The sequence below is a fragment of the Lolium perenne genome, chromosome 3 (assembly GCF_019359855.2).
Source record: "Lolium perenne isolate Kyuss_39 chromosome 3, Kyuss_2.0, whole genome shotgun sequence".
In the NCBI taxonomy this organism is placed as follows: Eukaryota; Viridiplantae; Streptophyta; class Magnoliopsida; order Poales; family Poaceae; genus Lolium; species Lolium perenne.
This window is the reverse complement of record NC_067246.2, coordinates 80,738,094-80,764,604: the sequence shown is the minus strand read 5'-3', so window position 1 is coordinate 80,764,604 and position 26,511 is coordinate 80,738,094. Positions and strand designations below refer to the sequence as shown.

Sequence of the window (26,511 nt, the reverse complement as noted above, 5' to 3'; positions counted from 1 at the left end):
GCTATCAAAGAAGAACAAAGATAAAAAATGTCGGTATGGGAAAAATATGAAGGCATGAAAAAGCAAACAGAGGAAATATAGATAATGACAAGAAAACCAAGAACTTACATCATCCAAGAGAGAATTGGAGGAGCTACCCAATTGGAGGGTAGGCTCCGGGATTGTTTCAACCCTTGTCCTTTTTGGTGAAGGGACAAGAGGGCTTGAAGGAGGAGTGGTGGCGCCAACGTTTTGTTGAGGAGGCGAGGATTCTTCTCCTTCAACTGGCGTCTCCGAAACAATTAAAGTATGTGACGTGCTCGTTCGAGCAGCCACATCAAGAGTTGGTACTTCTTCCTCATCATCACTGTGATTAAAAATCGATAGCATAAAAAGCAAGATAAGACAAAAATCCTCGAGTACAGAAATAAGGGGAAATAAAAGTGACTTACGAGCTGATGAGGGATTCAAGATATGGATCATAAGTTGCCTTCTGACGTGAAGGACCAACTTCTTCGGCTTTGGAGGTGCCGGAATCTTCGGCATCATTCCTCTTCCTTTTGTTCCTTGGAGAAACAGCAGGCGGAGGAGATAGTGTCGATGCAGTGCCTTCGGAGGCAGCCTCCTTTTCAGAAGATCCCGCAGATTTTAGAGAATCCACGGGTTCATTCACAAAAGAGGGGGCCTCTTGGTTGTCATCAGTGACAACGGCCCTTTCCTCGACTTCTCCACCTTCAGGAAGAGGAGGAAGCGAGACAAGATTTGGATGGTTCTGTACAAAAAAAAACAGGGGAAGATATCAGAAAAGGAGTTACAAAAAAAGATAGCAAAGCAATAACAAATCAATCGACAAAGGTTACCTTGGGAAGTGGATTGGCGGCGCTGAATGGTTTTACACGGCAAGAAGAAGGGACATGATCTTTTTTGCTGAGAGACGAGATTTTTCGGACAAGCTTTTCTAAGTCCTTGACCTCTAAATCCGCTGACAACCGATCCGCGTCCTTGTCGCCAGCATATTTCCAGAGAGGGTATTTGCGAGCCTGAAGCGGCTGCACTCTAGTCCTAAGAAAATATGCCATGATTTGGATACCTGACAACTCTTTGCCGCGAGTATTTTGCAACTCATGGATGCGATTCATCACAGCTTCTGTCGCTATTTTTTCTTCTTCGGTAGCCTCTGCGTCCCAGGAGCGGTGGCGAAGGATTTTCTCGGCACCATCGAAGGGAGGGATGTTGTCTTCAGCACATCCATGGTTTTCTTCCTGAATGTACAACCACTTCTTGCGCCACCCCTGGACTGAGTCAGGAAGTTTGACATCGAAGTAATCGATGGTGGGGCGAACGGAAATAACAATGCCGCCTATATTATAGGCGATGTTGGGAGAGCCATTACGGCGACAAAAGAAAATGCGCTTCCATAGCGCCCAGTTAGGCTGGACGCCAAGGAAGGCCTCGCAGAGGGTGATGAAAATGGAGATATGAAGGATGGAATTGGGCGTGAGGTGGTGAAGTTGCAGACCGTAAATAAAGAGCAGTCCACGGAGAAAAGGATGAATGGGGGCGGAAAGACCGCGGATGAGGTGGTCGACAAAACTTACCCGATACCCCATTGGAGGGGTTGGGTAGCTTTCCTCGCTAGGGAAGCTCAGCGCGTTGGGCTTCTTGCTGATCCCCAGCTTCTTCAGCAGATTGATGTCCTGGGTGGAAATCTTGGACCTTTCCCACTCCGTGGTTCCCAGATCCACGGCGGCCATTGATGATTCCGGCGTGCTGTGCCTGGTCAAACGACGCGGTGGCATCAACAATGGCGCAGGAATGCAGCTTCGAGAAGATGAGCTTAGGGGATTGAGGAGCGCAGGAGGAGGTTTTGCAGAGGAGAGCAGAGGTGCGGCGTGAGCGGAAGTGCTCGAGGAGGAAGAAGGAGATCTTATATAGAGGTGCGGCGAAACGGCGGACCGTTGGATGGAAAAAATGCGTGGCAGATGATAACCACGTGGAAGTAGGGGTAAAAAGGTATTTTAACATTGGAGAAGTTACAGTACGTGCGCCAGAAAAGCGGAGGACGTGTGTCCCCCACTTGCACGACGTGTCAAGATAGTGGATCAATTGGGCCCGCAAGGCAGCGGGAGGAGACTTCTCGCGATTTTTAATTCGCAATCGTGACTATCGTCAGCCATAATGTCACCTTGGCAGAAGAAAAAATTCGCCTTAACAGCTTCATAAAAGGCGACATGGAAAAGTAATGCTGAGCCTTTGATCAAATACAAGTTTTTGATCAAATGCTCGGGGGCTACTTTGAAAAAATGAAAAGATCAAGAAAGACAAAATAGAAATGGCATGAGCCTATGATCAAATACAAATATTTGTTCATAGCCTCGGGGGCTACTCCCATCGGGAGCGCTGTTCGCGCACCCGAGAAATTATTAAACTTCGGGAGATAAAAGAAAATATAGCGGCATAAGGCGTGGAGCCTACAACCAAGTACAAGTCCTTGGCTGTAGCCTCGGGGGCTACTCCCATCGGGAACGCTGCTCGCGTGCCCGATGAAATCATAAAAAAAGGAGAGAAAAAAAGAAAGAGAAAAAGAAAGATAGCAGAGCAAAAGAGTATATTTCGAGTTAAAAATAACTCTGCATATACTCCCATCGGGAGAGCAATATAAGTCATCTTTGACTCAATAAAATGTGCCATTCCAACAGCCGAATAAGCACTCAACAATATATTCTCAGAACGCCAAAGTTGCGATCAATTTCTGAATGCCGCAAATTTGCGAAGGTAAGACCCCAGATCCGTTCTGTGTGGCGTGGCGCCGTCTCTGACGTCGGTTTGCTACTTTTATCCGTATCAACAGATACGAAGAAAAATCCTAACGGACGCGTTAGGTACCCGATAAATTTTACTGGGACTCGACAGAATGGTAAGACCTTAAGCGGCACCTGTCGAAGTTTACACCAGTATCCCGAGATCATGTCCAGGGACGTGACCTTGAAGTAGGTTTTTGCGGATTGCCACTAGAGCAGTTAACTAGTACCTGATCCGTCAGATGAACTAGCCCCAACTACCATCATCCCTGTACAATATAGAAGTTTATGAGAAGAAATATAGAAAAGTTAAAGTTGTCGAATAAAAATAAACAGTGGAGATTTTCCCTGACTCTACGATTCAAGCAAAATCTCGGGGGCTACTGACATAGGCATCCCAAATGGGCCTGCCGAAGATAGTACCCGGGGTTTTCTGAAGGCCCACTACCCAAAGAATAAGAAGATTCGAAAGCCCAAGATATTATTAAGGAAAGCTAGAGTTGTAATAGGAAGTGTTATTTGTAATCTTGCGGGATGAGTTAGAAACCTTCCCGGACTCTGTAACTTGTACAACACGAATCCCTCGGTTCCGCCTCCTATATAAGGGGGAGTCGAGGGATGAAGGAAGTATCGAATCATTGTTTCTCAAACCCTAGTTTCATAATCGTCGAGTACTTTTCGGCTGAAACCTTCGAGATCTACTTGCCCTCTACTTCCAACTAAACCCTAGTCTACAACCCGTAGGCATTGACAAGTTAATACCTTGTCAGTATGTTGATGGTTCTCTTCCATGTCCTCCTCAGGTGATCATGACAATGCAAGGGCCGGCCATCAATCCGGAACACCGCGTGTGGGTGCAGCAGGATCAGGCGATCCTCTCGGCCATCCAGGGCTCCCTAGGCGAGGGTGTCGCTGGCCTCGTCCTCTTCGCCGCCACCTCCATGGACGCGTGGACAACCCTGGAGCATGCATTTGCCAACGTCTCCACCTCTCGCACCATGGCCCTCCGTCGGCAACTTGGCGAGATCAAGAAGCTCGACTCCTCCGCCTCCACCTACTTCAACAAGATCAAGGTGGTGGCGGACACGCTGGCCTCCCTTGGTCAGCCGCTCCGCGATGAGGAGTTCGCCGACTTCATCCTCCAGGGGCTGGACTCCGACTACGACAACCTGGCTGAGGCTGTCAATGGCGCCAGAACGCCAATGCCTCCCCACGAGCTTTACTCGCGCCTCCAGTTCACGGAGCAGCGTGTCGAGGCCCGCCGCGCCACCGGCGTCATCACCGACCAGGCCGCGGCGCACTGGGCCAACCGTGGCCAGCGCCCGCCCGCACCTCCAGGCGCTGTCTCGGCGCCACCGGCGGCCAAACCCGCCTCACCCTCTACACCGACCACGGGTGGCGGGCGTGCTGGCGACACCCGCGTCTGCCAGCTGTGCGGCCGCCCGGGGCACCTCGCCTCGAAGTGTCACCGCCGCTTTCAGCGCAGCTTCTTGGGCATCGGCAACAACGGGCAGGACAATGAACGCCAAGCCCAGCCGCCGACTTTGGTCCACCTCCAGCAGCTCCTGCTGCCTTCGCTGCGGCCAAGGGCAAGGAGACTGTCCAGGGGTCTACTCCGTCTTACCCCATCGATCCTGCATGGTACATGGATACTGGCGCCACGGATCATCTGACCAGTGAGCTTCACAAGCTTACCACCCACCAGCCCTACTATGGGCACGATAAGGTTCACACCGCCAATGGCGCAGGTATGCCCATATCTCATATTGGCCAAGCATCTCTCTTGACTAGTCATCCTAGTAGGTAGCTTCATCTTCGCAATATTTTACGTGTTCCCTCGGTCACTCGTAATTTGTTATACGTTCCGAAACTTACACTTGATAATAATGTCCTATGTGAATTTCACCCATTTGATCTTCTAATTAAGGACCGAGCCACCCGTGACGTTCTGCTTAGTGGTCGCCTCAGCCAAGGTCTGTACCGCCTGGAGGATCCTACACTCTCTCGTGTCTTCAGCGGGATTCGGGTGTCGTCTTCACAGTGGCACTCTCGCCTTGGTCACCCTGCTACTCCCATAGTCCGCCATGTTCTCCACCGTCATGAGCTGCCACTAGAGTCTAGCAATAAAGAGTTAAGTGTTTGTGATGCCTGTCAGCAAGGCAAGAGTCATCAGCACCCATTTGTTTCCTCTACTAGAGAGGTAAAGCGTCCTCTTGAGATTGTGTTTTCAGATGTATGGGGCCCTGCCCAAACCTCTGTTAGTGGTCACAACTATTATGTGAGTTTCATTGATGCATATAGTCGATTTACTTGGCTTTATCTCATTAAGCGTAAGTCTGATGTGTTTGATATATTTGTTCAGTTTCAAAAGCATGTCGAACGTCTTCTCCAGCATAAAATCATTCACGTTCAGTCCGATTGGGGGGGGGGGGGGGGCGAATACCGCAACCTCCATACATTCTTTAATAAGCTTGGAGTATCTCATCGTTTCTCCTGCCCACATACACATCAGCAGAACGGTGCCGTTGAGCGTAAACACCGGCACATAGTTGAGACTGGACTCACTCTTCTTGCTCATGCCTCTGTACCTTTTCGGTTTTGGAGTGATGCATTCGCTACCGCATGCTTTCTTATTAACCGTCTACCTACACTAGTGCTTCATATGAAAACTCCTATTGAGCTTCTCTTGCATGAAATTCCTGACTACACTTTTCTCAAAGTGTTTGGGTGTGCTTGTTGGCCTCATCTTCGCCCCTACAATAGTCGCAAACTTGAGTTTCGGTCAAAAAATGTGTATTCCTTGGGTATAGTTCTCTTCACAAAGGTTATAAGTGCCTTCATGTACCAACAAATCGTGTCTACATATCGCGTGATGTTGTTTTTGATTAAAACAGCTTCCCATTCTCCACCATGCCACAACCATCTACCAGTGATCCACCGTTGCATTCATCTTCCATTCTGCCTAGCCAATTTGAAGATGTTGCATATGCGCCTGTGTTGTTGCCTAATCATGGTGCAGGTATTGGTCGCGGTGCCCGCCTTGAGCTTCTCCCGGACAGCGCCCCCACGCCGGCGTCTCACGTTGATCCGACCATGCATGTGCATGCCCCGGGATCTGTGCCTGACGTGGCACGCTCGCCCCCTGGCGACTCCCCGCCGGTCACGCCCACGGCCTCGGCACGCATGGCCAGGCCCATATCGCCCCCGGCCCGCGTTGCCTCTCCATTGCCTGGGTCGTCCCCGGCCTCTTCGTCGCCCGAGCCTCGCTCGCCTGGGTCTGGGCGCTCGTCGCCATCGACGTCGCCTCTGGCGTCCACACCGCCTGCATCGCCCAGGTCTGCGACGCCTGGGCAGTCCACCTCGCCGTCTCCCACTGCGCATGCCTCCACGTCGGCGTCCTCACCACCGGCTGCTCCGCCTCCGCCCGTACCTGCTGCTTCGCGTCCTCATACACGCAGTCGTAGTGGCATTGTTTGCCCTAAGGAGCGCACCGACGGCACTGTTGCTTGGCTGGCAGCTTGCATGGCCCATGCTGTGGATGATCCCACTGCTGAACCTCGCAGTTATCAAGCCGCCATGACCATACCCTTGTTCCTCATCCCCCACGTGTCAACATCATTGACTCGAAGTGGGTCTTCAAGGTGAAGAAACATGCTGATGGTTCTATCGAGCGCTACAAAGCTCGTCTTGTTGCCAAGGGGTTCAAACAGCGTCATGGGCTTGACATGAGGACACCTTCAGTCCTGTTATCAAGCCTACCACCATTCGGCTCCTTCTGTCTTTGGCGGTCTCCCGAGGTTGGTGTCTTCGATAGCTGGATGTCCAGAATGCATTCCTTCATGGTCTTCTCGAGGAAGAAGTCTACATGCGGCAGCCCCCAGGATTTGTTAGTCCTGATCAGCCACATCATCTGTGTCGACTGACTAAGGCTCTGTATGGATTGAAGCAAGCACCGCGTGCTTGGCATGCTCGCCTGGCTTCTGCTCTTCATACTCATGGCTTCATCCCCTCGAAGGCCGACTCATCGTTGTTTTTGTTTCAGCGACCCCGTGTGACTATGTACCTACTGGTCTATGTCGATGATATTATCTTGGTCAGTTCTTCACCGACAACTGCTACTGCTCTCATTTCTGCTCTTGGTGCTGATTTTGCTGTCAAAGATTTGGGTCAGTTGCACTTCTTCTTGGGTATTGAGGTTGCTCATCAGTCTACTGGTCTGGCTCTCACTCAGAAGAAGTATTCTCTGGATCTATTGCGCCGTGCTGGTATGCTCAAGTGCAAGATGTCGCCCACACCCATGTCTTCTACTGACAAGCTCTCAGCAACTGATGGTGTTCTCTTATCTTCTGAGGATGCAACGGAGTATCGCATTATTGTTGGTGGCTTGCAGTACCTGACCATCACACGTCCGGACTTGTCCTATGCTGTCAACAGAGTGTGCCAGTATTTGCATGCTCCTACTGATGTACATTGGTCAGCTGTCAAACGCATCTTGCGTTATGTCAGTCACACGTCTTCGTTTGGTCTTCATCTCCGGGCCAGTTCATCAGGTGTTCTGTCTGCGTTCTCTGATGCTGATTGGGCTGGATGTCCAGACGACAGGCGATCCACGGGGGGTTATGCTGTGTTCCTAGGTCCTAATTTGATCGCCTGGAGAGCACGCAAGCAAGCCACTATTTCTCGCAGCAGTACCGAAGCCGAATATAAGGCTGTTGCCGATGCAACTGCTGAGCTCATATGGGTTGAGTCCCTTCTTCAGGAATTGGGTGTCTCTCAACCTCGTCCACCGGTCCTTTGGTGTGACAACATCGGTGCCATGTTTCTTTCATCTAATCCGGTGTTTCATGCACGGACCAAGCACATAGATATTGATTTTCATTTTGTGAGGGAACGTGTCTCGAAGAAGCTACTACAAATCAAGTTCATCTCTTCAAAGGATCAACTTGCGGACATCTTCACCAAGCCTCTACCTTTGCCCATGTTTGAGGTCTGTAGGCGGGCGCAATCTCAACCTTCATGCTACATCAGGAGTGAGTTGAGATTGAGGGGGGGGGGGTGTTAGACTTTGTATAGCTGCTCTTGTATTATACGTGTATATGTATGTTGTACCCCTATATATATATATGAGATATGCCACCCCTAGAGGGTTGAGCAAGTTCCCCATAAACATTGTTTTACAGGATGTCTCATAAAAGCAAAATAATCTGTGAGTGGAAGGCGATGCACCTTTGATGTCAGCTCTCAGAGATATTCACAAAAGTAGGTTGTGGGGAAAGGCCTTTTGACTCATAGGTGTAGAAGCATCTATTATTGAAAAAACTTATTTCAAAATATCAAAATATCTGGAACAAATTGTAGTTGTACACTCCGGCGTTCCATGTCTGCACACAAGTTTTCATGAAAGGTTGACATTTTCTATGACTTGGACAATTTTCGGTACTCCAAAATGGATTCTCATGACACAATTATTTGTCATTTTTACACAACCTAGAAAAAATATTTTCCCAACAATTTTTTCTATACGAACATAGTATGTCCAGGTATACATATTTTTTGACATTTTAAAATTTAACCTTTCGGGGGTTTACATTATATATCCGGGGTTTGTCCGGATACAAGGTCTATGGAAGCACAAGCCTTTTATAATAGATGTATTTGGACCTATGGGCCAAAACACCATGTCCGTAGGATGTATGTGTACATTCATCGGGTGAAACCGTGAAAGTATATATGTATATTTTCAACTAGCTGAGAACTAACTTCGTGTTTAGTCAAGTATTTCACCATTCGATATGCCTCGTGATTTGTGCTAATCATGAGTTGCAACTGATTTTAATGATATCATCTAACGGAGAACTAACTAGTCGTCACACCCTTAGACTAGTCACAATGAGAAGTATCATACACTAGTATCATATACATGATACTAGTTTGTGATACCACCTCCACAATGCATAGTATCATAATATGGTATCATACATATGTCATATTTAATGTTTTGTAGAATCTCAATGCAAATGCGTGTACATGATGTATTTGTCATGAAGTTTTCTAGGTTTATGTGTCATTTTATGATACTACTCTCATCTCTCATCTCATTAATTGATGTGATACATAAGATTTTTGCCAACATGGCATGCATGATACTACTTATGATACTCTAATTGAGGCTAGTCTTATAAACGTCTAGGTATATACTGTGTTTTGCAAAAAGAAATCAGAAAAATCTACGTTTGCTTTATCGCATTGGGCTCTGTCATCCAGTTTTTAATTAGGCTAACTCAGTTTTAAGAATACAATTTCTCTATAGAGAAGTTTTCCCAAAGCATGCCCGTCACGTAGCCACACCCGACCAAGAAAGAAATATTCCGCAATCGTGATTGGTAAGGGCCTTTGTTTGCTTGTTTCTTGTGAAAATTCCAACAGTCTATTAATATGGTCGACTGAAATGGTAGTAGTCATTATGGTTAGTCGGAGAGATGGCGCGATCAGCCTCCTCTATTCCGCAAACTGGTCAGGTCAGGTCCAACATTTGAACCAACGAGACAGATATGGTGGAACCAGAAACCATGATGGGGACTTGGTCGATCTATCTAGCAAATGCCTCCGGTCAATGCAGCCGATCACTCCATCTCTTCTGGATCTGCTGCTCATTGTAGACATGGTCCTACCAAATTAATATCTGGTCGACTTATTAGTGAACGGCCACGATGAGGACACGACACTCACATGGACTGCCATGTTATTTTCTTGGAGAGAACTCTGGACATGTGTGTTCTTTTGTTCTTCAAAATATATATGGTATGAACTTTTGGATTGTGGTCTTATCGTGCGGCACTTTGACATGCAAGTCTGATCCCGCACGATGTGGCGGGTGTGAAGGTGGACCGCTCGCTTCCCTAACCCTAGTGTGCTTCCGGTACATCACTCCCTATGCACAGAACAAGATGTAGCATATAAGTTGTCTCGAAACCACTAATTCAAGCGTACGCATGCGTCACTTGGTCCTTCACCTCCCCACACTTCTCCGGTGGTGTAGCGATGGTCCGACGGGAGCGCCGCGTCAATATTTAGCGGAAGGCGGTGCATACCTTTTTGTAGGAAAGTAAATAAGGTTGAAGACACAATAAGTAGCGAATCGGATATATAAACCATAAAACATTTACGGTGCAGCGAGGGCCCGTGAGGGCACCGGAGCATGTTTTGAGGGTTGTGTTATAAAACCTGAAGGAAGCCATGCAAATGATGATTCATTTGAATCATTTTCACACCTAACACCACATCTCTAGTTCTTTTAGGTGCTTTTTGTCAAACCATTGAGCTATAATCTTATACATTCAGTCTGTCTTAGATCTGACATATCCTTACTACATTTGCTCATGTGAGTTCATTTGAATTCCCGAGATGGAGCCTCCAGTTCCCCCTAATGTGTACTCTATGGTTTCAGGCCATTTATGTGAGTTGGTCTCAGTTTGTGGTTCTGCGATTGTTTGGACAGTAGACCGGTGTTCTCTTTTAGCTTACATTTAGCCTTCCTCTACGTATGGGGTCGCGTCCAACCTAGGGAGGCTAAAGCTAGATATCATGGCTGCTTGCAGCTAGTTATCCTCTATGATTCAATCTTACGACGTGAAGATCGTGCCACCATCGTGTGACAAGGTATTGACTTGTCAATGCCTACAGATTGTAGACTAGGGTTTTCAGGGAAGTAGAGGGCAAGTAGATCTCGAGGGTTCAGCCGGAAAAGTACTTGACTGCTAAGAAACTAGGGTTGTGTTGACAATAAAATTGATCCCCTCTTTCTCCCTCGACTCCCTGATGTCTACGTGTGCTTCTATTCTTGTAGACAGTGTTGGGCCTCCAAGAGTAGAGGTTTGTAGAACAGCAGCAAGTTTCCCTTAAGTGGATCACCCAAGGTTTATCGAACTCAGGGAGGAAGAGGTCAAAGATATCCCTCTCAAACAACCCTGCAATCACGATACAAGAAGTCTCTTGTGTCCCCAACACACCTAATACACTTGTCAGATGTATAGGTGCACTAGTTCGGCGAAGAGATAGTGAAATACAAGTAGTATGGATGTATATGAGTGGTAATAGCAATCTGAATAAAATATGGCAGCGAGTAAACATGCAACAGAACAGTAAATAAACGGAGATTCGATGTTTGGAAACAAGGCCTAGGGATCATACTTTCACTAGTGGACACTCTCAACATTGATCACATAATAAAACCACTCTACACTCTCTTGTTGGATGACAAACACCATTAATTGTGTAGGGCTACAAGAGCACCTCAATGCCGAAGTTAACAAGCTCCACAACATTCGATGTTCATATTTAAATAACCTTAGAGTGCATGATAGATCATTGCAATTATACCAAGTACTAACATAGCATGCACACCGTCACCGACAGACTATGAAAGGAGGAATAGATCACATCAATACTATCATAGTAATAGTTAACTCCATAATCTACAAGAGATTACAATCATAACCTACGCCAAGTACTACATGATGCACACACTATCACCATTACATTATGAAGGAGGAATAGAGTACTTTAATAACATCACCAGAGTAACTAGATCAAAAGAGAGAGATGAACCACATAGCTACGGTAGAGCCCTCAGCCTCGGGGGAGAATTACTCCCTCCTCATCATGGAGACAGCGATGGCGGTGGAGATGGCGGTGGAGATGCCTTCCGGGGGCACTTCCCCGTCCCGGCAGGGTGCCGGAACAGAGACTTATGTCCCCCGAATTGGAGTTTCGCGATGGCGGCGGCTCTGGAAGGTTTTCTGGTGTTTCGTCAATCCGTATCGAAGATTTAGGTCAGAGAGGCTTTTATAGGCGAAGAGGCGGAGTCGGAAGGGCCACGGGGGACCCACACAGTAGGGGGGCGCACCCCCCCTCTGGCCGCGCCGCCATGTTGTGTGGAGGCCCTAGGCCTCCCCTCTGGTGCCTCTCCGGTGTTCTGGAAGCTTCGTGGAAATATAAGATCGTGGGCCTTGATTTCGTCCAATTCCGAGAATATTTCCTTACTAGGATTTCTGAAACCAAAAACAGCAGAAAACAGGAACTGGCACTTCGGCATCTCGTTAATAGGTTAGTTCCGGAAAATGCATCAAAACGATATAAAGTGTGAACAAAACATGTAGGTATTGTCATAAAACTAGCATGGAACATAAGAAATTATAGATATGTTGGAGACGTATCAAGCATCCCCAAGCTTAGTTCCTACTCGCCCTCGAGTTGGTAAATGATAACAATGATAATTTCTTAAGTGACATGCTACCAACATAATCTTGATCAACATTATTGTAAAGCATATGAGATGAATGCAGCGATTCGAAGCAATAGTAAAGACAATGAGTAAACAACTGAATCATATAGCAAAGACTTTTCATGAATAGTACTTTCAAGACAAGCATCAATAAGTCTTGCATAAGAGTTAACTCATAAAGCAATAGATTCAAAGTAAAAGGCATTGAAGCAACACAAAGGATGATTAAGTTTCAGCAATTGCTTTCAACTTGCAACATGTATATCTCATGGATAGTTGTCAACATAAAGCAATATAACAAGTGCAATAGGTAAACATGTAAGAATCAATGCACACAGTTTACACAAGTGTTTGCTTCTAAGATAGAAAGAAGTAGGTAAACTGACTCAACATAAAGTAAAAGAAAGGCCCTTCGCAGAGGGAAGCAGGGATTAAATCATGTGCTAGAGCCTTTTAAGTTTTGAAATCATATAGAGAGTATAAAAGTAAAGTTTTAAGAGGTGTTTGTTGTTGTCAACGAATGGTAGCGGGTACTCTAACTACCTTATCAACCAGACTTTCAAGAGCGGCTCCCATGAAGGACGTTATCTCTACCAGCAAAGTAGATCATCCCTCTTCTCTTTTATTTACACATGTATTTTAGTTTCATTATTTATGGATGACACTCCTCCCAACCTTTTGCTTACACAAGCCATGGCTAACCGAATCCTCGGGTGCCTTCCAACATTCACATACCATGAAGGAGTGTCTATTTGCAAAATTAAGTTGCTTACTGGTAGATCAGGGCAAAGCATGTGAAGAGAATTATTAATGCAAGTTAATTAATTGGGGCTGGGAACCCCATTGCCAGCTCTTTTTGCAAAATTATTGGATAAGCGGATATGCCACTAGTCCATTGGTGAAAGTCTGTCTAAAGTAAATGACAAGATCGAAAGATAAACACCACATACTTCCTCATGAGCTATAAAACATTGACACAAATAAGAGATAATAGCTTTTGAAATGTTTAAAGGTAGCACATGAAGTATTTGCTTGGAATGGCAGGGAAATACCATGTAGTAGGTAGGTATGGTGGACACAAATGGCATAGTTTTTGGCTCAAGGATTTGGATGCACGAGAAGAATTCCTCTCAATACAAGGCTAGGCTAGCAAAGTTGTTTGAAGCAAACTCAAGTATAAAACGGTGCAGCAATACTCACATATGAACATATTGTAAGCATTATAAGACTTTACATCGTCTTCCTTGTTGTTCAAACACCTTTACCAGAAAATATCTAGACTCTAGAGACCAATCATGCAAACCAAATTTTAACAAGCTCTATGTAGTTCTTCATTAATAGGTGCAAAGTACATGATGCAAGAGCTTAAACATGATCTATATGAGCACAAGAATTGCCAAGTATCAAATTATTCAAGACATTATACAAATTACCACATGCAGCATTTTCTGTTTCCAACCATATAACAATGAACGAAGCAGTTTCAACCTTCGTCATGAACATTAAGAGTAAAGCTAAGAACACATGTGTTCATACGCAACAGCGGAGTGCGTCTCTCTCCCACACAAGCATGAATTTATTCAAACATAAACAAAAATAAAAACAAACAGACGCTCCAAGTAAAGCACATAAGATGTGACCGAATAAAAATATAGTTTCAAGAGAAGAAACCTGATAAATTGTTGATGAAGAAGGGGATGCCTTGGGCATCCCCAAGCTTAGATGCTTGAGTCTTCTTGAAATATGCAGGGATGAACCACGTGGGCATCCCCAAGCTTAGACTTTTCACTCTTCTTGATCATAGTATATCATCCTCCTCTCTTGACCCTTGAAAACTTCCTCCACACCAAACTCGAAACAACTCATTAGAGGGTTAGTGCATAATCAAAAATTCACATGTTCAGAGGTGACACAATCATTCTTAACACTTATGGACATTGCACAAAGCTACTGGAAGTCAATGGAACAAAGAAATCCATCCAACACAGCAAAAGAGGCAATGCGAAATAAAAGGCAGAATCTGTCAAAACAGAACAGTCCGTAAAGACGAATTTTTTAGAGGCACTGGAATTGCTCAGATGAAAATGCTCAAATTGAATGAAAGTTGCGTACATATCTGAGGATCACGCACGTAAATTGGCAGATTTTTCTGAGTTACCTACAGAGAACCCTTCCCAAATTCGTGACAGACAAAAATCTGTTTCTGCGCAATAATCCAAATCTAGTATGAACCTTACTATCAAAGACTTCACTTGGCACAACAATGCAATAAAATAAGATAAGGAGAGGTTGCTACAGTAGTAACAACTTCCAAGACACAACAAAATAGTAGCAAAATAAACACATGGGTTTTCTCCCAAGAAGTTCTTTCTTTATAGCCATTAAGATGGGCTCAGCAATTTTAATGATGCACTCTCAAGAAATAGTAGTTGAAGCAAAAGAGAGCATCAAGAAGCAAATTCAAAACAAATTTAATCCTAACCCACTTCCTATGAAAAGGAATCTTGTAAATAAACAAATTCATGAAGCATAATGCAACAAGCATAGGAAGATAAAACCAGTGTAACTTCAAAAATTTCAGCATATAGAGAGGTGTTTTAGTAACATGAAAATTTCTACAACCATATATTCCTCTCTCATAAAGATTTTCAGTAGCATCATGAACAAACTCAACAATATAACTATCAAATGAAACATTCTTATCATGAGCTATATGCATAAAATTATTACTCTCCACATAAGCATACTCAATTTTATTAGTTGTAGTGGGAGCAAATTCAACAAAGTAGCTATCATTATTATTCTCATCAAGTGTAGGCGGCATAGTATAATCATAATAAAATTTACTCTCCATAGTAGGCGGCACCAAAAGACCACTATCATTATAATCATCATAAATAGGAGGCAAAGTATCATCAAAGAAAATTTTCTCCTCAATGCTTGGGGGACTAAAAATGTCATGCTCATCAAAACCAGCTTCCCCAAGCTTAGAATTTTCCATATCATTAGCAACAATGGTGTTCAAAGCGTTCATACTAATATCATTGCTACTAGCATGCAAATAAGATTTCGTAGGTTTTTTAATTTTCGCAGCAAACAATCCATGTCTTAACTCAGGAAATAGCTTAAAAAGCTCATAGTTGCTTTCAATTATGCCTTACTAGTGTAAAACAAGAAACAAAAAGATGCAATTGCAGGATCTAAAGGAAATAGCTTCGAGCACTCACAATGGCAACAGAAAATAACTTAGTTACCTGGGACCGGAGTATGAGTGCCTTTTACCTTTCCTCCCCGGCAACGGCGCCAGAAAAGTGCTTGATGTCTACGTGTGCTTCTATTCTTGTAGACAGTGTTGGGCCTCCAAGAGCAGAGGTTTGTAGAACAGCAGCAAGTTTCCCTTAAGTGGATCACCCAAGGTTTATCGAACTCAGGGAGGAAGAGGTCAAAGATATCCCTCTCAAACAAACCTGCAATCACGATACAAGAAGTCTCTTGTGTCCCCAACACACCTAATACACTTGTCAGATGTATAGGTGCACTAGTTCGGCGAAGAGATAGTGAAATACAAGTAGTATGGATGTATATGAGTGGTAATAGCAATCTGAATAAAATATGGCAGCGAGTGAACATGCAACATAACAGTAAATAAACGGATATTCGATGTTTGGAAACAAGGCCTAGGGATCATACTTTCACTAGTGGACACTCTCAACATTGATCACATAATAAAACCACTCTACACTCTCTTGTTGGATGACAAACACCATTAATTGTGTAGGGCTACAAGAGCACCTCAATGCCGGAGTTAACAAGCTCCACAACATTCGATGTTCATATTTAAATAACCTTAGAGTGCATGATAGATCATTGCAATTATACCAAGTACTAACATAGCATGCACACCGTCACCGACAGACTATGAAAGGAGGAATAGATCACATCAATACTATCATAGTAATAGTTAACTCCATAATCTACAAGAGATTACAATCATAACCTACGCCAAGTACTACATGATGCACACACTGTCACCATTACATCATGAAGGAGGAATAGAGTACTTTAATAACATCACCAGAGTAACTAGATCACAAAGAGAGAGATGAACCACATAGCTACGGTAGAGCCCTCGTCTCTGGGAGAATTACTCCCTCCTCATCATGGAGACAGCGATGGCGGTGAAGATGGCGGTGGAGATGGCGGTGGAGATGCCTTCTGGGGGCACTTCCCCGTCCCGGCAGGGTGCCGGAACAGAGACTTCTGTCCCCCGAATTGGAGTTTCGCGATGGCGGCGGCTCTGGAAGGTTTTCTGGTGTTTCGTCAATCCGTATCGAAGATTTAGGTCAGGGAGGCTTTTATAGGCGAAGAGGCGGAGTTGGAAGGGCCACGGGGGACCCACACAGTAGGGGGGCGCGCCCCCCCCCCTCTGGCCGCGCCGCCATGTTGTGTGGAGGCCCTAGGCCTCCCCTCTGGTGCCTCTCCGGTGTTCTGGAAGCTTCGTGGAAATATAAGATCGTGGGCCTTGATTTCGTCCAATTCCGAGAATATTTCCTTACTAGGATTTCTGAAACCAAAAACAGCAGAAAACAGGAACTGGCACTTCGGCATCTCGTTAATAGGTTAGTTCCGGAAAATGCATCAAAACGATATAAAGTGTGAACAAAACATGTAGGTATTGTCATAAAACTAGCATGGAACATAAGAAATTATAGATACGTTGGAGACGTATCACTCCCCCTTATATAGGAGGCGGAGCCGAGGGTTTCGTGATGTACAAGTTACAAAGTCCGGGAGACTCTTTTAGTTCGTCCCGTAATAGTTACAAGCCATTATTCCTAATACAACTCTATCTTTCCAAACCATCTCATAACTGGGCTTCATAAACTTCGGGTCGTGGGCTTTCAGTAAACCCCGGGTACCAACTTCGGCAGGCCCATTGGGGATGCCTATGTCAGTAGCCCCCGAGATTTTGCTTGAATCGAAGAATTAGGGAAAATCTCCATCTTTACAATTAACTTAAGATTTCTTCGAGTCAGTAAACAACTTTCATAAAACAATCATGTATTGTACAGGGATAACGGTAGATGGGGCTGGTTCATCTGACGGATCAGGTACCAGTTAACTGCTCTTGTGCCAATCCCGCAAAAACCCACTTCAAGATCACATCCTTGGACATGATCTCAGGATACTAGCGTAATTCAACATGTGCTGCTTAAGGTCTTACCAGATGCCGAATTCCAGTCATGTTTTATTGGGTACCTAACGCGTCTGTTAGGATTTTTCTTCGTATCTGCTGATACGAAAAAAGTAGCCGAACGCATTCAGAGGCGATGCCACGCCGCGTAGGACGGATCCTGGGGTCTTACCTTCGCAAAGTATTGCGGCATTCAGAGAATAAATCGCGACTGAGGCGCTCTGAGAATATATTGTCGAGTGCCTTTTTCGGCTGCTGGAATAGCACATTTATTCGAGTCAGCGGATGAATTGTATATTTTTATCTTATTCTCCCGATGGGAGTATATGAAGAGTTATTTCATAACTCAAAATATGCTCACCATGACTTCTTCAATTTCAGCGGGTACGCGAACAGCGTTCCTGATGGGAGTAGTCCCCCGAGGCTACAGCCAAGTGCTTGTACTTGGTTGTAGGCTCACCTTTTTATTATATTTATCGCTATATTATCAACTCTTCTAGTAATTCCAATGGTGTTAGCAGACGTTTTTTGATGCCGTTGTAGATGATGCCGTTCGCTTTCTCGACTTGACCATTGGTCTGCGGGTGCGTAACTGACGCAAAGTGTAGTTTGATTCCTACCTCTGCGCAATATGCCTTGAATTCCTTCGAGGTGAAATTGCTACCGTTATCCGTGACGATGCTATGAGGAACTCCAAATCGAAAGACGACTTTTGATGAAGCTAACCGTCGATGCTGCATCTGGCGAATTTATTGGCTTTGCCTCAATCCATTTAGTAAACTTGCTGACAGCCACGAGCATATACTCGTACCCTCCTGGCCATGCCTTATGCAATTTTCCCACCATATCAAGACCCCATTGAGCGAAAGGCCATGACAATTGTATTGGCATCAACTCTGCAGCCGGAGAATGAGGTTTTGCCGCAAACCTTTGGCACGCATCACATGTACGCACTATGTCCTTTGCATTTTTGATTGCTGTTAGCCAGTAGAATCCTGCTCTGAAAACCTTGGCTGCTATAGCTCGATTGCTTGCGTGGTGTCCACACACTCCCTCGTGCACATCCTTTAGAATTAATCTTCCTTCTTCGGGTGTAACGCATCGCTGCAACACTCCCGATATACTTCTTTTATACAACTCTCCTTTAACCACAGTAAAGGCCTTGGACCGTCGAATAACTCTCCTTGCTTCTACTGGATCTTCGGGTATGTCTTTCCTTAAGATATATGCGATGTAAACCTGCATCCAAGGAACTTGCACCACCATCACCTCATGCGATTCTTCTTCATCTCCTGATGCGCTTGCTTCTGATATTGCTGGAGCCCCCGAGTTTTTCTCCAGCTTCTCCTTCTTTTTTGGCTGTTTCTTCGCCTTGGTTGATCTTTCAGTTATTTCCTCCCAAAAGACGCCGGGTGGTATTGCCAAACACTACGACCCGATGTTTGCCAAAACATCGGCTTCATCGTTTCTGAGTCTATGTAATATCCCAGGTTTAGAGACAATAAAATGAGAGAACACCAAAGTGTGCATTGCATTCATGCATAGAAAATCCGGGGAATTTTCGCTCTTTCAAATAAAACTTACCACAGTAACTGAAGTTTCACTTGACTTGCTGGAATTGAAGTAGATCATCAAGTCAAGCGCTATAAACTTCACTGTGATCTTTGCTAAAACCTTGTTTTGGGTAGAAATGATTTGATCTATGGGCTAGATCAAATAGAAGTAGATTTACAACAAACAACACCTTAAGTAAGGATCAACTACAAGATCTTATAAAGGATTTCTACATGCCATTCCTTACAACAACACATGAATAATTATTCAATCATAAATCAAGGAACACAATTAATTAAGACACTATTCTATACTTATCTTATCCATGTCTTCTACTAAATATTTTTCCTACCATGAGTCACATGGTATATCTTTTCAACTACAATACTTGAACCAAGTCAAGAACACTCATATTCATTCTTCATTAACTTTTGATCATTCCAACCTTGTTTCTCAACTCATTCCTATTAAACCTCAGAGAAAGGAGAGGATCATTTTATTATGTTATACCATTCAAAATAGCTCAACCTAAAGAGGTATACTCAAGTATATGGACCAATACTTGATCCTGGAGAAGAGAATCATGATTCATTAATAAACCTTACTTGATCTAGCTAACACTTTATGGTAAGTAAGTACCTATTTGACTAGATATTCCAGAGAGGCAATTGTTGTGATCATTGCAACTTGGTGATGATATTAAACCCTAAGAATCTAGGTGAGTGTGATGAGAGGAATAATAAAGAGAGATTAGTGAGGAATAGTTGATCAGGTCTAATGCATGATCTTATCTTATAAATTGGGATAATAAGTTAAACCTATATATGTGATCAATAGGTCTCATTGTTCTCATGAGATAATAAGTAATTCACTAGTGGTTAATCAAACCAATACTCAGGCCTTGTGTAAGGGAGTAATGGCATTGTACCTAAACCTTGCTTATCCAAATACTTGAGACAACCCTAGCATTGCCTTGATGCATGAATCCTAACCAAGTGAGGAGAATAACCTTAGCCAATAAAACATGACCAAAGCTTATACCCATATCCTAATCCTAGTTGTGTATCACTTGGGTGATCACCACTAAAAACCTAGACCATATCTGATTACCAATCCAAGTATCACTTTGGATTATAAGTAGAACCCTGCCATGCCTCATCCTATTTAATACTTCAAATAGTGAAGCATCACCAAAACCCTAAACCTTTCGAATAGAATCCATTTTACATAAAATATTATGCCCTAACTTGTGTATCATGGATCACAAGTATAAACCCCAGTCAGAAGTACCTTAAAACCTAGATACCATTTAAGTGATTAGTGTTAAGATACATATTAAACCCTACTCTCCCATCCTAGTGGCCAAGTTATAAAATATCATATAAATCAAATAATCATTCTAGGAAAATGCATGTATCCTGAGAATAACATAATTACCTAGACAATTTAAAACAAGATTTAAGGAAATCATATCTTTAGTTATGAATAAACCCAAACTAAGTTCCAAGTCATTAGAAGCATAGATACCTGAAATAATGCTCAGAAGATTCTATACTCAAATAAGAAATTAAAAATAGTATTGGTCTTGCAAATTAATTCTTTATATAAGGGAATATAAAATAAGATGTTTATTTATAATATGGTGATGGTGTAAAACCTATCAGAATAATTTGAATTACAAAAGCATAAGGAATTTGAAATCATCATTCCTCATGTACCTATTTAAATATCAATCCATAATAAAAATTTGACAATACTAATAAACTTATAAAATAGTTAAAGGTATCTGTTTACCATCTATATTAAATGTAGTGGAAATTAATCCAGCATAACAACCTACAAAATTAACCAGATTCAATTTGAATTCAAACAACAAATAGAAAACATAAAATAAAATATAAAAGAGAAGAGAGAGAGGAGCTAACCTAGCAGGCCGTCGCAGCCCAGCAGTAGCCTGTGTTGCCAGCCCAGCCCACGAGTGAAGCCAGCCCAAACCACCGTAACGCTTCGTGTTAAAGAAAGAAGGGAGGCAGTTTCTTCTTCTTCTTCGAGCACGACACGGCGACGAGCAGCGCTCGCCTCGTCATCGACTGGATAGCGTCAAGCTCCGGACTCCAAGCTCAAGCCAAAACCCTAGATAGGAGCATTCACATCCGTCTTATTGATACGTCTCCGACGTATCGATAATTTCTTATGTTCCATGCCACATTATTGATGTTATCTACATGTTTTATGCACACTTTATGTCATATTCGTGCATTTTCTGGAACTAACCTATTAACAAGATGCCGAAGTGCCAGTTCCTGTTTTCTGCTGTTTTTGGTTTCAGAAATCCTAGTAACGAAATATTCTCGGAATCGGACGAAATCAACGCCCAAGTTCCTATTTTCACCGGAAGCATCCAGAACACCCGGGAAGGACCAGAGGGGGGCACTGGGCCCCCAGACCATAGGCCGGCGCGGCCCAGGCCCTAGCCGTGCCGCCCTATGGGGTTGTCGCCCCTTCGACCCTCCTGCGCCGCCTCTTCGCCTATTTAAAGCCCCTGGATCGAAAACCCTAATACGTTCGACGAAAACCACAGAAACCTTCCAGAGCCGCCGCCATCGCGAGGCCAAGATCTGGGGGACAGGAGTCTCTGTTCCGGCACGCCACCGGAACGGAGAAGTGCCCCCGGAAGGCTTCTCCATCGACACCGCTGCCATCTCCACCGCCATCTTCATCACCGCTGCTGCTCCCATGAGGAGGGAGTAGTTCTCCATCGAGGCTCGGGGCTGTACCGGTAGCTATGTGGTTCATCTCTCTCCTATGTGCTTCAATACAATAATCTCATGAGCTGCCTTACATGATTGAGATTCATATGATGATGCTTGTAATCTAGATGTCATTATGCTAGTCAAGTGAGTTTTACTTATGTGATCTCCGGAGACTCCTTGTCCCACGTGTGTAAAGGTGACAGTGTGTGCACCGTGTGGGTCTCTTAGGCTATATTTCACAGAATACTTATTCACTGTTGAATGGCATAGTGAGGTGCTTATTTATATCTCTTTATGATTGCAATGTGTTTGTATCACAATTTATCTATGTGCTACTCTAGCAATGTTATTAAAGTAGTTCTATTCCTCCTGCACGATGTAATGGTGACAGTGTGTGCATCCGTGTTAGTACTTGGTTTATGCTATGATCATGATCTCTCGTAGATTATGAAGTTAACTATTGCTATGATAGTATTGATGTGATCTATTCCTCCTACATATGCATGAAGGTGACAGTGTGCATGCTATGTTAGTACTTGGTTTAGTCTTTTGATCTATCTTACACTATAAGGTTACTTAAATATGAACAAATTGTGGAGCTTGTTAACTCCGGCATTGAGGGTTCGTGTAATCCTACGCAATGAGTTCATCATCCAACAAGAGTGTAGAGTATGCATTTATCTATTCTGTTATGTGATCAATGTTGAGAGTGTCCACTAGTGAATGTGTAATCCCTAGGCCTTGTTCCTAAATACTGCTATCGCTGCTTGTTTACTGTTTTACTGCGTTACTACTGCTGCAATACTACCACCATCAACTACACGCCAGCAAGCTATTTTCTGGCACCGTTGCTACTTATTCATACCACCTGTATTTCACTATCTCTTCGCCGAACTAGTGCACCTATTAGGTGTGTTGGGGACACAAGAGACTTCTTGCTTTGTGGTTGCAGGGTTGCATGAGAGGGATATCTTTGACCTCTTCCTCCCTGAGTTCGATAAACCTTGGGTGATCCACTTAAGGGAAACTTGCTGCTGTTCTACAAACCTCTGCTCTTGGAGGCCCAACACTGTCTACAGGAAAAGGAGGGGGAAGTAGACATCAAGCTATTTTCTGGCGCCGTTGCCGGGGAGGAAAGGTAAAAGGTACTCACACTCCGGATCTCGGCTACCAAGCTATTTTCCGGCGCCGTAAGTACTCGAAGCTATTTCCTTTAGATCCTGCAATTGCATCTTTTTGTTTCTTGTTTACACTAGTTTGGCATAATGGACAAGAATGAGCTTCTTATGCTGTTTCCTGATTTAAAACATGGATTGTTTGATGCGAAAATTAAAAAACCTATGGAATCTTATTTGCATGCTGGTAGTAATATTAGTATGAACGCTTTGAACACCATTGTTGCTAATAATATAGAAAGTTCTAAGCTTGGGGAAGCTGGTTTTCATGATCTTTTTAGTCCCCCAAGCATTGAGGAGAAAATTTTCTTTGATGATACTTTGCCTCCTATTTATGATGATTATAATGATAGTGGTCTTTTGGTGCCACCTACTATGGAGAGTAAATTTTTTTGTGATTATACTATGCCTCCAACACTTGATGAGAATAATAATGATAGCTACTTTGTTGAATTTGCTCCCACTACAACTAATAAAATTGATTATGCTTATGTGGAGAGTAATAATTTTATGCATGAGACTCATGATTTATGTGATAGTTATATTGTTGAGTTTGCTCATGATGCTACTGAAAGTTATTATGAGAGAGGAAAATATGGTTGTAGAAATTTTCATGTTACTAAAATACCTCTCTATGTGCTGAAATTTTTGAAGTTACACTTGTTTTATCTTTCTATGCTTGTTGCATTATGCTTCTTGAACTTGTTTATTTACAAGATTCCTTTGCATAGGAAGCATGTTAGACTTAAATGTGTTTTGGATTTGCTTCTTGATGCTCTCTTTTGCTTCAAATACTATTTCTTGCGAGTGCATCATTAAAACTGCTGAGCCCATCTTAATGGCTATAAAGAAAGAACTTCTTGGGAGATAACCCATGTGTTATTTTGCTACAGTACTTTGTTTTATATTTGTGTCTTGGAAGTTGTTTACTACTGTAGCAACCTCTCTTTATCTTAGTTTAGTGTTTTGTTGTGCCAAGTAAAGCCGTTGATAGAAAAGTAAGTACTAGATTTGGATTACTGCGCAGTTCCAGATTTCTTTGCTGTCACGAATCTGGGTCAACCTCCCTGTAGGTAGCTCAGAAAATTAAGCCAATTTACGTGCATGATCCTCAGATATGTACGCAACTTTCATTCAATTTGAGCATTTTCATTTGAGCAAGTCTGGTGGCCTAATAAAATTCGTCAATACGAACTGTTCTGTTTTGACAGATTCTGCCTTTTATTTCGCATTGCCTCTTTTGCTATGTTGGATGAATTTCTTTGATCCATTAATGTCCAGTAGCTTTATGCAATGTCCAGAAGTGTTAAGAATGATTGTGTCACCTCTGAATATGTTAATTTTTATTGTCACTAACCCTCTAATGAGTTGTTCTAAGTTTGGTGTGGAGGAAGTTTTCAAGGATCAAGAGAGGAGTATGATGCAACATGATCAAGGAGAGTGAAAGCTCTAAGCTTGGGGATGCCCCGGTGGTTCATCCCTGCATATATCAAGAAGACTCAAGCGTCTAAGCTTGGGGATGCCCAAGGCATCCCCTTCTTCATCGACAAATTATCAGGTTCCTTCTCTTGAAACTATATTTTTATTCGGTCACATCTTATGTGCTTTGCTTGGAGCGTCTGTTTGTTCTTGTTTTTGTTTTTGTTTGAATAAATTGGATTACATCATGCTTGTGTGGGAGAGAGACACGCTCCGCTGGTTCGTATGAACACATGTGTTCTTAGCTTTTAATATTCATGGCGAAGTTTCTTCTTCGTTAAATTGTTATATGGTTGGAATTGGAAAATGATACATGTAGTAATTGCTATAATGTCTTGGGTAATGTGATACTTGGCAATTGTTGTGCTCATGTTTAAGCTCTTGCATCATATACTTTGCACCCATTAATGAAGAAATACATAGAGCTTGCTAAAATTTGGTTTGCATAATTGGTCTCTCTAAGGTCTAGATAATTTCTAGTATTGAGTTTGAACAACAAGGAAGACGGTGTAGAGTCTTATAATGTTTTCAATATGTCTTTTATGTGAGTTTTGCTGCACCGGTTCATCCTTGTGTTTGTTTCAAATAAGCCTTGCTAGCCTAAACCTTGTATCGAGAGGGAATACTTCTCATGCATCCAAAATACTTGAGCCAACCACTATGCCATTTGTGTCCACCATACCTACCTACTACATGGTATTTTCCGCCATTCCAAAGTAAATTGCTTGAGTGCTACCTTTAAAATTCCATCATTCACCTTTGCAATATATAGCTCATGGGACAAATAGCTTAAAAACTATTGTGGTATTGAATATGTAATTATGCACTTTATCTCTTATTAAGTTGCTTGTTGTGCGATAACCATGTTCACTGGGGACGCCATCAACTACTCTTTGTTGAATTTCATGTGAGTTGCTATGCATGTCCGTCTTGTCTGAAGTAAGAGAGATCTACCACCTTATGGTTAAGCATGCATATTGTTAGAGAAGAGCATTGGGCCGCTAACTAAAGCCATGATCCATGGTGGAAGTTTCAGTTTTGGACATATATCCTCAATCTCAAATGAGAAAATTATTAATTGTTGTTACATGCTTATGCATAAAAGAGGAGTCCATTATCTGTTGTCTATGTTGTCCCGGTATGGATGTCTAAGTTGAGAATAATCAATAGCAAGAAATCCAATGCGAGCTTTCTCCTTAGACCTTTGTACAGGCGGCATAGAGGTACCCCTTTGTGACACTTGGTTAAAACATGTGCATTGCGATGATCCGGTAGTCCAAGCTAATTAGGACAAGGTGCGGGCACTATTAGTATACTATGCATGAGGCTTGCAACTTATAAGATATAATTTACATGATACATATGCTTTATTACTACCGTTGACAAAATTGTTTCATGTTTTCAAAATCAAAGCTCTAGCACAAATATAGCAATCGATGCTTTTCCTCTATGGAGGACCATTCTTTTACTTTCAATGTTGAGTCAGTTCACCTATTTCTCTCCACCTCAAGAAGCAAACACTTGTGTGAACTGTGCATTGATTCCTACATATTTGCTTATTGCACTTGTTATATTACTCTATGTTGACAATTATCCATGAGATATACATGTTACAAGTTGAAAGCAACCGCTGAAACTTAATCTTCCATTGTGTTGCTTCAATGCTTTACTATGAATTATTGCTTTATGAGTAACTCTTATGCAAGACTTATTGATGCTTGTCTTGAAAGTACTATTCATGAAAAGTCTTTGCTATATGATTCACTTGTTTACTCATGTCATATACATTGTTTTGATCGCTGCATTCACTACATATGCTTTACAAATAGTATGATCAAGGTTATGATGGCATGTCACTCCAGAAATTATCTGTGTTATCGTTTTACCTGCTCGGGACGAGCAGAACTAAGCTTGGGGATGCTGATATGTCTCCGACGTATCGATAATTTTTTATGTTCCATGCCACATTATTGATGTTATCTACATGTTTTATGCACACTTTATGTCATATTCATGCATTTTCTGGAACTAACCTATTAACAAGATGCCGAAGTGCCAGTTCCTGTTTTCTGCTGTTTTTGGTTTCAGAAATCCTAGTAACGAAATATTCTCGGAATCGGACGAAATCAACGCCCAAGTTCCTATTTTCACCGGAAGCATCCAGAACACCCGGGAAGGACCAGAGGGGGGGCACTGGGCCCCCAGACCATAGGCCGGCGCGGCCCAGGCCCTGGCCGCGCCGCCCTATGGTGTCGTCGCCCCTTCGACCCTCCTGCGCCGCCTCTTCGCCTAT

General features: G+C 43.2%; 1 protein-coding gene across 1 annotated transcript in view; it reads left to right on the top strand.

Moving 5' to 3' along the window:
• The first annotated feature begins 6,837 nt into the window (after positions 1-6,837).
• Positions 6,838-26,511, top strand: part of LOC127339449 (uncharacterized mitochondrial protein AtMg00810-like) — a 56,428-nt gene continuing 36,754 nt past the window's right edge. The window contains exon 1 of the mRNA XM_051365304.1: positions 6,838-7,767. Coding sequence (XP_051221264.1) covers positions 6,838-7,767 — 930 coding nt within the window. The remainder of the gene's footprint in view (positions 7,768-26,511) is intronic.